General features: G+C 35.9%; 1 protein-coding gene across 1 annotated transcript; it reads left to right on the top strand.

Moving 5' to 3' along the window:
* Positions 1-2,962: 2,962 nt before the first annotated feature.
* LOC140749004 (trypsin beta-like) lies at positions 2,963-16,868 on the top strand. Its single transcript, XM_073082002.1, has 9 exons — positions 2,963-3,058; positions 6,740-6,798; positions 7,812-7,914; positions 8,660-8,722; positions 9,938-10,002; positions 10,981-11,163; positions 13,482-13,683; positions 14,476-14,639; positions 16,017-16,868. Exons 1-9 carry the CDS (start codon positions 2,980-2,982, stop codon positions 16,191-16,193), a joined length of 1,095 nt encoding a protein of 364 aa, XP_072938103.1. The 5' UTR covers positions 2,963-2,979; the 3' UTR covers positions 16,194-16,868.
* The last annotated feature ends 528 nt before the right edge of the window (positions 16,869-17,396 follow it).

Below are 17,396 nucleotides of genomic sequence, written 5' to 3'. Positions count from 1 at the left end.
CAAGCATATTCTACTAACAAATGAGTATACTATAAGACACGTCAAAAAATAAAAACATTAGGCTTATTATAATACTTGCTTACAAATTCGTTGTATGATTATAACTAAAGGTAAAAATAAAATCTTTGAAACAAATGTGAAATATTTTTTGATATTAGATTAATTTGTGAGAATTAAGTAAAAAAAAAAAAATACGCCAAGTACGGGTCGAATTCACATATGGAGGTTTCCGTGCCACCAAATGTTCATTATTCAGCTATTTTTATAAAATAACCATATTAAAAAAAAATAACAAAAAAAAAATACAACCGACTTCTATGTCACTACAAAGTAAAAAATAATTCAAATAAACGTTGGTTTAGTACATATTTCTAAAGTCGGCGCTCTATATATTTCGTTGGATAACGATGTAAACAGCGTGTCTAATATGAGCGCCGTCTCTAAGATACCTCCTTTTTGAAGTCGGTTAAAAATATTTTTTATTCTTCTTATTTGTATTTATTATAATAGGAGTTATAGTAGTAAACGGATTGTAAAAATTTCAACTGTCTTCCTAGTACGGTTTAACAGTTAGATCGAAAAATGGCGAAAAATACCGGTTTATTGTATACCCCCTTTAATATTCTACTTTATTTTATTTGTATGCATCTTCTGTAAACATTTCAAGTGTCTATCTATTACGGTTCCAGAGATAGAGCCCTGTGACAGACGGACCGACGGACAGACGGACAAACCCTAAAAATATTATTTTGCATTTTTTTTTATTATTTCAGTATTTTTAAGTGTTTTGTCCTTATAATTATTAGAATTGTCCTTAGTAACATGAAATAAAAGCGTACAAGCGCTGAGAAGGCTACAATGGTTGTTTTAATATTATGTTTGTTTTTGTAAATTTATTAAAATGTTATTTAACAATTAAATGTTTTGTGGTTGGAGAATAGGTCTATTACCTTGTTAGCAACATTAATAAATAAATCGAAATATATAATTACTCACAATTAAGGTGTGCGTTACGAGGTGTAGTATTAATAAAATAATAATCATGCAGTACCAAAAGAAACAACAATATTTGAAATGTTTGAACTATTTTGTAAACACTTTCTGTTTTGTTGCAATAATACTAATAATCGGTGAGTATAATATAATAATATATTAGTTATTATTACGTGTAATTTTTAATTGTCACTTGGAGGAAAATAATGTGATTAAGTTACACACCTTAAATTTCTTTAAAAAAAAAAGATCTCAAAGGTTTGTGGAGTCTACCAAAATGCACATGTTGCGAGTGAAGTGGCCCTATGAGTTAGCCCCTTTCGCTCTGAAAGTCCTGTGCCCAGCCGTGGGATATTAATGGGTCGATAATGACTTTTATGTCAGCATTTACAATAGTTCAGTAAATTAATATTACTTGTCCACTCCGAAGTCAATACTAGCCCACCGTGGCCAAGTGAAGCAAACTTTTCTTCTTTTACGATTTCTCAGGTATGCTGGTTTGCTCACGATGTTTTCTTTCACTGTTTAAGCAAGTGATCATTAATTTCTATTACGCACATAACTTTTGACAATCAGAGGTGCCTGGGATTTGAAGCTCGGACCCCTTGATCAAGGGCCGAGTATCTTAACCACTAGGCTATCACTGCTTTTAACTTATGTATATAACTCACAATGGAGGTGTCCCGCGCCAGTCAGTCCACCAGTTAGTCCACCGCCAGTTAGTCCACCGCGCTGGCCAAGTGCGTATTGGTAGACTTCACATATCTTTGAGATTTTTCTTTTTTTTTTATAAATCTCTCAGGTATGCAGGTTTCCTCACGATGTTTTCTTTCACCGTTTAGCAAGTGATAATTAATTTCTAATACGCACATAAATTTGAAAAGTCAGAGGTGCGTGCCTGGGATTTGAACCTCGGACCCCTCGATCAAGAGGCCGAGTTTCTTAACCACTAGGCTATCACTGCTTTGTATTATGTATTAGAAATTAATTATCAGTTGCCTTAATGGCGAAGGAATTGTGAGGAGACCTGCAAGTCTGAAAGTTAGAAAATTAGTTCTGAAGGTTTGTGATGTCTACCAATTATCACTTGACCAGCGTGGTGGACTATGGCCTTGACTCAAGGTCATGTTTCTTAATAATCTTAAGTTATTAGTTATCTTAAGTGTTATAGTTATTCTTAAATATATAGTAATGGTAATACTATATTTTTATTTCTTCAGTAATCTTGTCAACGTACGTAACTGAAGGATTGAATTTACGAAAATTTCATATATTAGAACGGGATATAACATATAAAATACTTAATGTGGTAAGTCTGTTTATAAACTACTTAAAACTTATCTCTATCGATGTGTGCCTAACGAGGGATCGAACACGGAATTTTGAAGATGGTATAACCCTCTGAGGTATGACTCCGGCGGCACCACCGCTACACAAATTTCTACCTCATAATAGGAGTGTTAAACGCTGCTGTATTCTGGTTTGAAGGGTGCGGTAAAGTCCAGGAGTAGGGGCGCATCTGTGGCCGACCTCAGGTACCTAATCCTTTCTGGGATTAACACGGAACCGGCTACCTTTCCGATCGACATCGCGCGGACTTGTTAAGAATATCAATATTATGAATATATAGAGAAAATATAAGTCTACAAGTCCCTTTAAATGTAGAACCCTCTGTAGAGCGACTACAAAGACACCGCCGTCAAAAGAATAGAGTTGCACTTGGAGTTAGTCACAGATGCGTTTGCCGTTAAGAAGTAACTTATAACAAACAGCTCGTAAATTATAAAAGCTGGAACGCCCCGGAAAAGTATGTCTCCCTTACCACACCGTTCAAACCAGAACACAGCAGTGTTTAACACTGAAGTTATGAAGCAGAAATAGGTGTGGCGGTGGTGCCACAAGGTTTCTACTATCTTCTAGATTCTGTTCTAAAATTATTATAGTTATATTTTTACTGACTGAGATAAGCTGTTTCAGAGTAAACTAATGAGTAGATTGAATACACGTAAGTCTTCAAATGTGACGGGAGGTGTCCAGGAGAGTGAAGACGGGATTACTGATAAGGGTAAGTAAATATTGATGAAATAGTACTTTATCAGACAAAGAAATTGTACTGACTTCCCCCAACTCACTAAGATATGGCGCTTTCTGAATCACGTTATCGAAGTTTTCTCAACATCTTGCACACATACAAGCTCAAAACTAAGACTGTCAGAGTAAGGCCGCTAGCAGTTTATCAATTTTGGCCTTCGATTACTAATAAGAACATTTTTGCAAAGAAAACTTGCGTTACGCGAATTGCAAGAAGTCGCCGCATGGATATTATCATTTAAAGATATTTTACATTTATTATTTATACAATACGTACCAAGTAAGATATGTGGCGTGATAGACATTGTTAATTATTTTTAGAGTACGATTCGACATATAAACACCATTTATTTATTTTTCATTTGTTAATCAATAGTTCAAAAGTTGGTATGAAAAATACCAGATTCTTCCATGGGGTACTCCTGTATGTAGCAAGACACAGTGTAAATATTTCAACTGTCTATTTACTACGGTATAAGAGATATAATCTTGTGACAGGAAAGATAGTGGAGCCTTTGTAATTGGGCTCCTTTTTTACCCTTTGAGTACGGAATCCTAAAATAGGATCAGTCAGTTTTATATGTATAGAATTCGAAGGCCATTTAACTTTAGATGAATTACATGCATAACGAATAACCTTTTACCTCATGTCCTATTAGGTACATACATAATTATATTTGGTCATAAGCGTCATAGTATTCGTACTGACACATGACAAGAATAAATCGAAATCATTATGGAAAGTACTACGCACAACAGTTAGTATGTGAATTTTATGGAAATTCACATGAATCATAGGAACATTCCTATGATTTTTTTTATTCATTTAAATATCCTTTTATGGATGTACTGTAATTTAATGTGAAAGCATTGCTAGCATAATGTATGTAAGTTAAACGCATGCGTAACATATCTATCTTGGTCCCTGTAGTTCCGGGACCAGAATAGGGCTACGGTATCCCCTGCCTGTCGTAAGAGGCGACTAAAAGGAGCTTCCGGGGTTGCGGGCGGCAAGAGTGGGAGCTCGAACCGCCCGGACAGCGACACCGGGAAGGACGGCGGTATGTGTGGTCTCATATCGTTGTGCGCACCAAACGGTGTGGCGAGCGTCACGCTCACTTGAGCGGAGCCCGATGGGGCAACGCGCTAAGAGGACTCCAGTTGCGTTCCTCTGGAGATCCCGGAATCTCTACGCAGCTCCGAGGCCACCGGGGGGGGGTTTTAGTGCGGTAAGAATCCCACATAACCCCGTGCCGCTCCCACGGCACAGTGGGTTCCTTTTGAAGGTTTCCCCTTCGTAAATAAAAATATATATATATATCTATCATTGCTTTATTCAAATCTACACATTTATAAAAATATTTAAAATTATGTAAATACTGTTAATAATTTAACCTTAGAAATTGCACTGCAAGTTGAGTATACAAATATCATTATTGAAACAAATCTGTTAAAAGTGTGTAATTATTCCATATATAGCAATAACGTACATATGGTGAAACATTTGCAGCTGTGTAATATATAAAATGAAGCTCATGGATTTACCTGTAACTGTGTAAATTAGGTTCCTTTTTTACCATATAAGCGTATTAATTACCAATCAGTTGCAAATGCTTATTCTACTAACAAATTGACACATTCTCGGAAAAATCAATTAATTAAAAAAAGATTAATTGAATAATTTAATGAAAAGACTAAAACCTGTGTTAAATACACGTTATTTTTAGAGTAGACATGTTTTATCAGTTTTAATTTTTAACAAATATGATCATTAGAAAACGCAGTTAAAACTGAGAAAAGGTACACAAATGTCCTAAATAAGTAATTTTAGGATAATTATAGTTTTCTAAACTATTTTTATGATCCTTAAAACTCTTAAATCTTTGCGTCTGTTACTACGATTGTTATACATCTCTTATGTTAACGTATTAAATAAACAATTAATGATACAAAAAAATCTATTTAACCCACGCATCATTTGTGATTTTATTAGCCCCAACATTAGTTGTAGATATTTATTTTTCATTAAGAATTAAAATAAAACCCTTACATGAAAAATATTACAATAATATTACAATTCATTAGAGATTTAATATTATTTTGCTTATGAATATTATTTACAAAGTGTACTATTTAGTCTTAATTGTAGTAGAATTGTTCTAGTAGTAACGATTAATAGTATGATGGAACAATTTAAGCGTGTTCGCGTATGATATAACTACATACTCTATGTGTGCTTAGTGAAGTGTAGCGTGTGTATTCAATAATCATGGTGAATAAACAGATATATAGTTCTTTGGTGTTTTACGTTTTTATATTAGTTTTCTTCACAATGGGTAAGTGTACCTTTTTTTTTTTTTTGTCGAGGGGGAAACCTTCAAAAGGTACCCGACAACGTGGGAGCGACGCCGAGTTATGTGGGATTTTTACCGCAGTAAACCCCCCCCCCCCCGGTGGCCGTCCTCTGCGCTGCGTTGAGGGCTCCGGGATCTCCAAAGGAACGCAACCGGAGTCCTCTTAGCGCGTTGCCCCGTCGGGCTCCGCCCAGGTGAGCTTGACGCTCGCCACACCATCTGGTGTATACGACGGTATGCGACCACACATACCGTCGTCCTTCCCGCGGCCGCTGGCCGGGCGGTTCGAGCTCCCACTCTTGCCGCCCGCAACCCCGGAAGCCCCCTTTTAGTCGCCTCTTACGACAGGCAGGAGATACCGTAGTCCTATTCTAGTCCCGGAACTACAGGGACAATGGGTAAGTGTACCTAGGATGTATTTGGAAAGAATTAATTGTTATACAACGTACCTATACTTTCTGAGTTATGCTTAATCGTCGTCAGTCCATCATTGTCCCACTGCTGGGTCTCCTCTCAAGTAAGAGGGATTTAGAACTTCATGTTGGCGAATTCATAATCTTCACAGACACTTAACAACATTTTTTATCGCTTAGTTTTAAATAGTTGTCAGGTATGTAGTAATAATTAACTTCTAACAGGCACATAGTTTGAGATCTAAGTTTAGCTACATTTTAAAATTCGGATCTCTTAAATGAGAGGTTTTACCACTAGGCTATCACTGCTTTTATTATATTTTTTACGTTTGCTTGAAAACGTTCACCGTTTACGAATTCGTTCGTACAGCGCCTCCGTGGACCGTATCGGAACTAAAATTCCGCAGTATAAGTTTCAGAACGGAAATATAACGTTATAAAAATTAAATTAAAAATGTAAAGAAACAAATGCATTATATATATTTGTAAAATTAAATGTTACAATTGACTATTGAGCTTTCTTAATACTTTTAATGAAAAAAATTAGTTCCGATATGGTTCACGGGGGCGCTGTATGAGTCAATTCGTAAACGGTGAACGTTTTCGAGCAAACGTAAAAAGGGTACAAATATCTGGATTATAAATTTAAATGTATTTACTGGGATTGAATGTTTACTGTTTACATACCTTCGTGATAAGTTTAGGTGTACCACATAATTATTTTAAAGGGGATAGAACTAGTAGAACCGCCATATCTATTTCTAGGATGAAACAGTTCTTGGGTTTTTGTGGAAAGTTGAGGATGTTGGCTGACTTACATGCGACCATCTTATCAGGACCATCGACATCAGGAGTCACAAAACAAATTTAATGTCTGCTTCTTTTCAGGTCTATATCCAAAAAATCGTGATAACCAATGCCAATTTAATAGCGAGGAACCTTATAATGTAAGTTATATGATTGTTTACTATATTTGGACGATTGTTACATCAATTATAACATATATTTTTACCATAGATTAGTACAGATTACTCACTTCTAACAATAAAATGTAACCAGTTTTTACATTTGAAATTGTCACTGTCAACTATTTTCGTGTTTGAAAAATATTTAAAAATGTAGTTTTTTGGCATTTACGAATGATACGACATTTCTCCGCACATTTTCTTCGATATCGTGTTGCTTTTGCACCACTTTACTGCACAGGTCGGCATTGTCATAAATAACATTGACAGTCGGAGACGTAATGGTAAAATGGCTGACTGCTGTCAGCCATTTTGCTATCTGTGGCTCCCTTCAATTACAAGGCGGTGAGATATCTATACTAATCTATGATTTTTACCAAATAAAGTTTGACGACCCGGTTTGTGTATTTGTCTTGTGTGTGTGAATCCTAGTGTGGAGCTTTGAGTGTAGAAAGCATATTTTTAAACTACATTCCTTGCAATGTCCTTTTAACTTTTCAAATTTCGATTTTTGATGGGTAAAAATTTGATAGAATTAATGTTAACGTGTTTGTTTCATTTAAGCGAGTTCTAATACGTATATAAGTACTATAAATCTAAGAAATGGGATTCGAACTTGTGATCTTCCGATTGGAAAGCCGACTTCCAATTCTTATTGTTACGCGTGATAAGTGCAAGTCATGAAACTGATGGAGTATCCTTAGTATGAGTTTTTACGTTTTTACAAAAATGACTGTTATTGTATTTGTTTACGTATTTACCCATACATCTGCAATCAGCGCCCCTAGCGGACTATATCAGAACTGATTGGAAATGTATGGGAAATACACATACTAAGGGTACAGGAGGTGCAAAAACCCATATGGAAATCCTTAATAAAGTTATAACTACTCGTTCATTTCGGTTGCAATTACTACTAGGTTTCTGATGAACCTGTCATCACTTTTTTCGCAGTCTAAAATGTTAGTTAATCATTGAATTTAATATTTTTTCAGCTTGTGCCTTTTAAAATGAATGAAAAATCAAAAGATAACCTATATAAGCCTCTACCTACAAGAGAATATCTCAATAAATGTGGAAACCGAATTTCGCAAAAGAGTAAGTTATAAAATAATTCAATTTATTACGAGTTTTTAGGCTTCCATACCCAAAGGGTAAAATCGGATCCCTATTACTAAGCCTCCGCTATCTGTCCGTCTGTCGCGGGGTTCTATCTCTTAAACCGTAATACATGGACACTTGAAATTTTAACAGAGTATATATAAAGGCGGACGCTATAAGAAATGAGCTATACTTCTATAACCTGTGACCTTGTTTCGGTATCCATCCTCTCATTTAATTATTTTGCTCACCTGTTATGTCATGTTTATTTGTCTGTTTTCTGTTTTAATTTTATGTAGCAAGAACTATGTACCCTTAATGTAACAGGATGTTTACGGAAATAAATGTTTTCTTTTTTTCTTTCTTTCTATATAGTACCATCTTTAAACCCTCTAGATCTATGCTATAAGCGAATACCCATTATTATGATTTTTTTTATAATATAGGAGTAAGTGGCTACTGCTGCCCATGGACATCTGTAATCAACCCCCGATAGGTTTAGATATTCCTACCTGAGGTCGGCCACAGATGCGCCGCTACTCCTGAGGACTAAGCTGGAACGCCTTAAATGTAGATCTTTGGTAGGTAATCATTGGATAGCTTATTACCAACGATCAATAGACAGCGTATGCCAAATAGATGAAGATATCATAACAATATACAGTCTTGTATAACGGCATTCATAAATTATGATGGTATTCGTTTTAGACTTTTTTTATATAATTAATCTTTTTATTTTCAGAGTGTTGTGAATACAAATGGGAAATGAATAACAAAGATAAAATACTAGAATACCATAAGTGTAGTAAGTATTTAAGATTTTCGTTCTTACCTTATTTATTTTAGTCCTGCCTTTCTTCTTTGATTCTCTTTTTAATATATAGAAGTAGCAAAGCGTGCAGTCCACTTGGTAAATTGCTACTGTTCGTGGACATCTGTCATCAACCCCAGATAAGATTAGATTCCTACCTTTGTCAACCACAAATACGTCACCTCCTCTAAACCACCTAAACTGGAATACCTTGGAAAAGTTTGTCTCCCTTACCACACCCTTTGAACCAGAACACATCGGCGCTTAACCCTCAAGAAGGCGCGCGGCGTCGAATCGACCGCACTTAAAACGTTAATAATAATATAATAATATTATTAATAATAATATTATTAATAATATTAAAATAATATTTTCGTTACAACTGTTTCTTGCCTTAAGTACCCTCTTCTAAGTTCACTATAAACAAAATAAGCCATATACCCCCCGTCTCCACCTGTCACGTGTTGTACAAATAGCTTTTGTTTTAGTCGCGGCATAGTAGTCGAAACCACTACGCGCGCCCGTCGTCTAAAAGTTTACGTGCGACACTGATTGTAGATTTTTTTTACTATTTTGAAAATTGGATTGGTGTTTTATTTGATTGCTTTCTATCTAAAATGGCTTATAGGCCTATTAGAGATTCTCAGATAATCGCGCAATTACAAGATGAGAGTGAATCAGAGATAAGTGATAAAGGGTCCAGGAGGTAGGTTTCCGACTACCTTTTTGAAGTAGAAAGTAATGATGAAATTTAAAATAATAGAAAGGTTAGATGTATTCGACTCATAGGAAAAATAATAGATAGCCATTGACGCTCCTCCGTCTTTTAGATATTGCTGGAATCAATACCATGGTAATCTTTATAGGAAATTGAGTGGTAATAAAAAAAACGAATATACTTATGAGCCTTAGTATTCTTTGAGGTTACGCGCGACTGCTCCCGTTACAAATGACCGCGCGCCTGCTTGAGGGTTAACACTGATGTTATTAGACAGAAATAGGTGTGGCGTAATATATTAAGGTGGTAGAACCCAATGTGATTCGACTCCGACGATCTGTGGCCAGCCTCAGGTAGGAATATCTAATCTTATCTGGAATTGATAACAGATGTCCATGGGCTGCAGTAGCCACTTACCATCAGGTGGACTGCTACTGCTGTATTATAAAATAAAACGTTTAAATATTAAAATATATTAATTTTGTTTTCAGCTGGACAGCTTGGGTTTCAAGTGATTGGCGGAACTACAGCCACAATTAGGAAATTTCCGCATATGGTAATAAATATTTTTATTAATTATGTACATAGGTGGTAGAACCCTTTGTGGTTCGACTCCGGCAGCACCACTGCCACACCTATTTCTGTCTCATAACAGCAGTGTTAGGCGCTGCTGTGTTCTGGTTTGAAGGGTGTGGTAAGGGAGACAGACTTTTTCGAGGCGTTCCAGCCTAGTCCTCAGGGGTAGCGGCGCATCTGTGGCCGACCTCACGTAGGAATCTCTAATCCTATCTGAGGTTGATTACAGATGTCCATGGGCGGCAGTAGCCACTTACCATCAGGTGGACTGTATGCTCGTCTGCTACTCCTATTTTAAAAATAATAAAAAAAAAACATTAAGTTTTTTCCTTGTGTAGAAGTATTCTTTGCAAAATTGAAATTGAATGATGAATTCTCACTTTATCGTTACTTTATAATTTAAAAAACAGGACTTTCCACTTCATACTCATGACTTACCATCTAAAAATGAGTATTGTGTTTCATTCAAAATTGTTCTTTGGAAAAAATATTGATTGGTTTTGAAATAATACTAGCTCAGCCGGCAAACGTTGTGTTGCCATATAAATAAAAAAATGTTAAGGGTGAACAAACCTTATCACTTAGGGGTATGAAAAATAGATAGTAGCCGATTCTCAGGCCTACTGATAAAATAATTGTGACACGAGAATGTTATATAATGTTTTGTATAATATGTATGTATTTGTTTATATATTTTGATATATATCTGAAGTATATGTATTTATTTATGTATTTATAATAAATTACATAATTAATTTCATGTATATATAATTAACACCTGCCTCCATTTTCTCCATTCACCAAGGGTTGACTGGCAGAGAATGCCATCAGGCATTAAGTTTTGCCCTATTGTATCTGTTATTTTTATAGAGGTGCAATAAATAAATAAATAAATATATAAGATAATAATGAACATAGAATTAATATAATTTAAAAAAATATTTATTTATCGTTTTAGGCCGCAGTGGGATGGACAAAACGGGATGGACAAAAGAAAATAATAGAGTTCAAGTGCGGTGGCTCTTTGATCAGTGAGAAATTTGTATTAACTGCTGCCCATTGCACGTTTGATACAGATGATAAAACAAAGGTTACCTCAGAGCCAGATTTAGTTAGGATGGGAAGCAACAATCTTAGTGACGTAAGTTGTAATATTGTAACGTCTTATTGTTCAATGTGTCTGTTTGATGTTTCGTACTCTTACGCTGTTTGTCCACCACCACCGTCACTGAGCCGATACCGATAAATGACGGCGCCGAAGTAGCGTACATACATTTACTATAGTCGCTTGTCCACCGCACGTCCGTCACCCGAGCACCGTCATATTTCGTGGCCGTATTGCTGAGAGAGGAAGTGATTACAGAGAAGAGGTTGCGCGCAATAAGAAACAAGGGTAGCGTGGAATAATTTATCTTGGTACTGTTCCGTACTAAATTACATGGGAGGTAATTTCTGGGGGCGATGACTTTCCAATTTTATGGTTTAAGACTACAGTTTTGGATGCACACAAAGATATGTAAAAACCCAGACCCAGAAAAAATCAGCAAAGAAGTATGAAGTTCACCCCATGGTTAGGTTTATTGCTATTCTGAGCACTAAGTTGGAACGCCTCTAAAGAGTATATGTCCCTTACGATACCCTTCCAAAAGAGAATATTGCAGCGCGTAACACTGTTGTTATTAGGCAGAAATAGATGGGGTGATGGTGCCAAAGGGTCCAACCACTTTCTAACCTGAGTACGGGGTGCGAAAGAATGCGACATAAAAACATTTCCTTAAACATAATCATAAATAAACACGAAAAACATTACCCTCCGCTTTAGAATAAAAAGGCGAAGGATATCGCGGTTCCAAAAGCGATAAATTTGGAAATATTCGTGCGCGGTTCCGCCTCAAGTGGCAGGTTCGTGTGCCTAATAATGTACGTTTTCGTGTACGCCATTTGTAAAATACTGTTATAATATGCATAAACGATTCTAATCATTCTTATCTAATTTTAACTGATATTTATTTTACGATAATTGGGGCTAAGCTCGGACCAGAAATGAAAGATAGCAACTCGCGGATACTACGACGATTTTATGAATAATGCAAAAAATTGAGCTATTTTAGAAATTACCAAATTATCAAATTTTATTGCTGTAACACTTCGTAACTTTATAAATATGAGTATTTTTAACTTTATAAATATGAATACCGGCCGCCAATATTTCGAGTAGATCGGCGTGACCGCTAGATCGGCACCGAGATTTTGACGGGCCGATGTGACGGCAATATAAAACATTAGAACTTGTCCATACACTACCATCAGACGCGTGACAGCAGGAACAAAATAAACCGCCGATATCGGTCGCAGTAGACATGCTATCGCCGTCACGTCATATTAAAGTCGATCCCAAAATAACCTCGTTCTCAGTATCGTCTCGGTGACGGTGCGGTGGACAAACGACCTTAGTATGAGTTTTTACGTTTGCTCGGAAACGTTCACGTTACGAATTCGTTCATACAGCGCTCCCGTGGATCGCATAGGAACCAAAACTTCGCATTATGAGTTTTAAAAATTAAAAAGTCAACTGTAATGACATTTATTATTATTAAGTTTGGCCATACAGGCCAAACGCGGTAACGCAGCCAACATTCCTGGGACCCTACCGAGAGGTAGTGATTTGGACTCATTGTTTTATCTTTAAATTGTACGTTACTGTAAGTTTTATTTTTTGTTTAAGTTATTTTTTCTTGTGTATATAATACTAGTACACCTATATTAATAATTTGTAGATTTATGTTATAATAATGCATATAAATTTTATTATTGCAAGATAAGTATATATATCTCACCGCCTTGTTATGAAGGAAGCCATTAAGTGGTTTAAACGGTTGACAAATGCGTCAGCCATTTAATTGCTGTCATGGTGTAATTTACGAGGAACAATGCCGCCATGTGCAGTTAAGTGGTGCAAAAACATGAAATCGAAGTGCGGAGAAATATCGTTTCATTCGTAAATTATCAAAAAATAAAATAAATAAATTCTTTAATATTTTTCAAACACGAAAATAGATGACAGTGAAAATTTCAACTGTCAAAACCGGTTACATTTTCTTGTTATGAGTGAGTAATCTTTACTAATCTATGTTGCAAGGTTATACAATAATCAAATGTTATTATTGTTTTCATATATATTTGTTTGAATAATATTGTTCTTGTTAAATATAATTTTGTAAATAAATAATTATCGTATTTCGCTTAGTGTACAAATAAAAGTTTTTAATCAATTTATTACCGTTCCCCTACTAAAGATCCTTGGATTTCCTTAGTCTCCGCTGTCTGTCCATCTGTCACAGGGAGTTAATAATTTATAATAATAGATATACTATACAAATAATTTTTTACAGACTAAGTATTATAGTGGCCACTACAACTACGGTATTCCCGCAAATACTCAACTTATTGTCGTTGCAGATATCCGGAAAGAACTTCAAAATAATAAAAAAAATTAAACATCCTCGGTATGTCCCTGGGAAACATTACTATGACGTAGCGCTTCTAGAATTGCGGACAAAAATCATTTTCACAAAGAAGATTCATCCTGCTTGCCTCAGTACATCGATTCCTACACAAGACACAAAGTTAAATGTAACTGGATGGGGAGTAACTCATTCCGGTTTGTTATCATTTTTTTTATCTCACACTTTTAGTAATTTCTATATTACTACATGAGGTCGGCCACAGATGCGCCGCTAACCCTGACGACTAAGCTGGAACGCCTCGGAAAAGTATGTCTCCCTTACCTCACCCTTCTAACCACAACAAAGCAGCGCTTAACACTGCTGTTATCTGGCAGACATAGGTGTGCCGGTGGTGCCGCTGGAGTCGAACCACAAAGGGTTCTACTACCTTCAATGAACTTTGTAAAGAACTATCGACACATGATAATGATATTCTTGAAAGTGTTCAAACTAAATAAGTTATTCCACGGCAAAAGGTATTGACACACGTGTTTTGGAATTTTCCAAAAAAAAAATTGTCGTAGCCAAAGCATAGTTTCACTGCTGGGCACGGGTGTCCTTTCAGAGTCAGAGACGTTTCAGGGGTAGCGGCGCATCTGTGACTTCACGTATGAATCTAATCTTATCTGGGTTTACAGATATTCATCGGCGGCTGATGCCATTTACAATCAAATAGATTGCATGCTCGTCGTCTGCTACACCTATTTTAATAAAAAAGAGATTTTAAATGCTATTCATTACCCTTAGTATGAGTTTTTACGTTTTTACAAAAATGACTGTTTTTGTATTTGTTAACGTATTTGCCCATACATTTCCAATCAGCGCCGCTAGCGGACTGTATCAGAACTGAATGGAAACGTATGGAAAATACGTAAACAACAACAACTAAGAGTACAGATTCATTGGATTTTAATCGGCACTTGTCTAAAATTTTATTTGATTTACAGACAGTAAAAATATGTCCGACATCCTACAGATGGCAACCGTGAACATTGTGGATCATTCCGTATGTCATGATAAACTAAAGCCTACTTATAGCAGGAAATGGCCTAACTTAAAGAAGCACCAAATTTGTGCTGGTGTTAAAGCTGGCGGTATTGACACTTGTCAGGTATGGTTTTAAATTTTATATAATATATCCATAGATTAGTAAAGATTACTCACTCCTAACTTGAAAATGTCAATTTTGACAATTGAAATTGTCACAGTCATCTATTTTCGTGTATGAAAAATATTAAAAATATGTAGTTTTTAGATCATTTACGAATGAAACGAAATTTCTCTGAATTTTAACTTCGATTTCGTGTTTGCGCCACTTAACTTCATATATCGGCATTATTCCGCGTAAATTACACCACGACAGCCATTAAATGGCTGACACATTTGTCAGCCGTTTAAGCCATTTCATGGCTTTCTTCAATTACAAGGCGGTGAGATATCTATACTTATCTATGAATATAACAGATGCAAATAGGCATACCATCCACCTGTTGGTGGCTACAGCCCATGGACATCAGTAATGAACCCCGCATAAGATTCCTACCTGAAGTCGGTCACAGATGCGCCGCTACCTCTGAGTCAGTTTACATCGGAAAAAAACATCTTAATCTTACCTTTTCCATAAAACGTCTTATTGAGTGACGTTTTTTAACAATATTCAGTTAGATAGTTAAATGTACCAGGCGTTACTTTGCGGAAATCCATGCTATTAAGTTAAGATAAATCCTTCGCAAAAAACCGCTACAAATATGTATGATGGTATATATTTTAAACCATGCATTATGAACCACCCTCCCACTCTCAAAGGATGCGTGCAGATACAAATAATTAAAAATATACACTACTATACATACCACCACCAACACGTGTTTCGCTCCAAAACAGAGCATCATCAGGGTAAGTTGACGTCGTAAAGTAAACTTACCCTGATGATGTTAATCGTTAAGTTAACGCTAAGTTAACGTTAAGTTTTAATCTTAAGATAATAATATTCAGTTAACTGATTAGCATTCCATCTTATGGTATGTAAGGATATCTGTAACAAACTCTATATGAAATAGGGTTCTGCCTTAGCCGATCACAGGTGCGTTAACTCTCTTAAGGACAAAAATCGTCGTCTTCTATAAAAGTCAGCAGCAGGGTGTGGATACCCTTTCAGCAAAATTGAAGAACTCCTCCTTATTGGATATTGTGGTATTCCCCGATTTTTCGAACTGACTGTAGATGACCTAACTATTGGGAGACGCTACCTCCTATTGGATTTAATCTATTAGACGTCTCTTTTATAGAAAGAGAGGAAGTACAGCCCATGCGAAGCAAGTTAATCATGGCGTATGGTGATGAGTGTTAATGCATACGAACACACATGATGCGATGAACTCACGTTTATGTGAGTGTTTTTATACGTACGTGTCTTTGGCTGTGTGTACTGAGACTTTATATTGGACTAGTTTAATTAAGAAATATACTAACATCACTGTAATTCTAGGGTGACTCCGGAGGGCCCTTACAAATGATGATCCCGACTACATCGGGGTTGATGCACACTGTGGTTGGGGTTACGTCTATGGGTTACTCTTGTGCCGTACAAGATATGCCAGCTATTTACATAAGTGTAGCCGAAGTTTTGAACTGGATAGAAGAAACTGTGTGGCCTGAAGACTAAGGCTGTTTGTCTACCGCACCGTCACCGAGCCGATACCGAGAACGAGATTATTTTGGGGCCGATTATAATATGTCGTGACGGCGATTGTTTGTCCACTGCGACCGATATTGAAGGTTAATTTCATTCCAGCAGCCACGCGTGTGACGGCAGTGTATGAACAAGTTCCAACGTGTTTTATATTACCGGCACATCGGCCCGTCAAAATCTCGGTGCCGATCTAGCGGTCACGCCGATCTACTCGAAATATCCGCAGCCGGGATGACGGTGCTCGGGTGACGGACGTGCGGTGGACAAGCTGCTATAGTAAATGTATATACGCTACTTTGGCGCCGTCATTAATTATCGGTATCGGTTCGGTGACGGTTGCGGTGGACAAACAGCGTAAACAAGTTTTAGAGGTCTTAAAAGACCAGGTGTTCTAAGGAGTCTTGAGGAGATAATTATGAAGATATAGGATATTATCTAAGCCCTAAGGACTGCTAGCGACGTTATTTCGATATCGCAACACACGAAACATCATTATATTATCATTATAATGTCAAAGTAACTATAGTTATATCGGTTAATTTTTATGTTCCATAATGGTACCTATTATATAACATTAAATAATTATTGAAATTAAAATATGGGTACATTCTTAATGCCGACTTAAATAGTTAATGATATGTACTTAAATCGTAGTAACGTAAATATAATATCTATAATACTAAAATGGTTGTATTTCAGAAAAAATATAGTTTTTCAGCAGATTTTACCTTTATTATTGTTTAAAAATGTTGTTTCAGATATATTTATTCTAATGTTACGTATATTAATAAAAATATTTATATAAACGGGTCTTTTATTATAATTATACTTATCGAAATTAATCTAATAAGCCGAAAACTACAACCTACTTCTAGGTCACTACAAATTAAAAATAATTAAAATAAATGTTAACCCACTACATATTTCTGAAGTCGGGACATACGTGACCAGTAATGGCACACAATGATGAATAATAAAGTGATAAATACATTATGTTACGTTCCTTAACGAAGTGTATAATAATATTGTATAATAGGTTTTCCAGATACGTCGTATGACGTACAATTACAGACTAATTCTACTTTTATCAACATTTATTTATTTATTTATTTACATGCCAACAGCAATACAAACAATACATAACATATTACTTAGTATACTATAGTGTTAGCAACG

The sequence above is a fragment of the Epargyreus clarus genome, unplaced genomic scaffold, assembly GCF_041222505.1.
Source record: "Epargyreus clarus isolate Ecla_fem2 unplaced genomic scaffold, WU_Ecla_fem_2.2 ptg000017l, whole genome shotgun sequence".
In the NCBI taxonomy this organism is placed as follows: domain Eukaryota; kingdom Metazoa; phylum Arthropoda; class Insecta; order Lepidoptera; family Hesperiidae; genus Epargyreus; species Epargyreus clarus.
The sequence above is the reverse complement of the archived record's forward strand: the minus strand, read 5'-3'. Positions and strand labels throughout refer to the sequence as shown.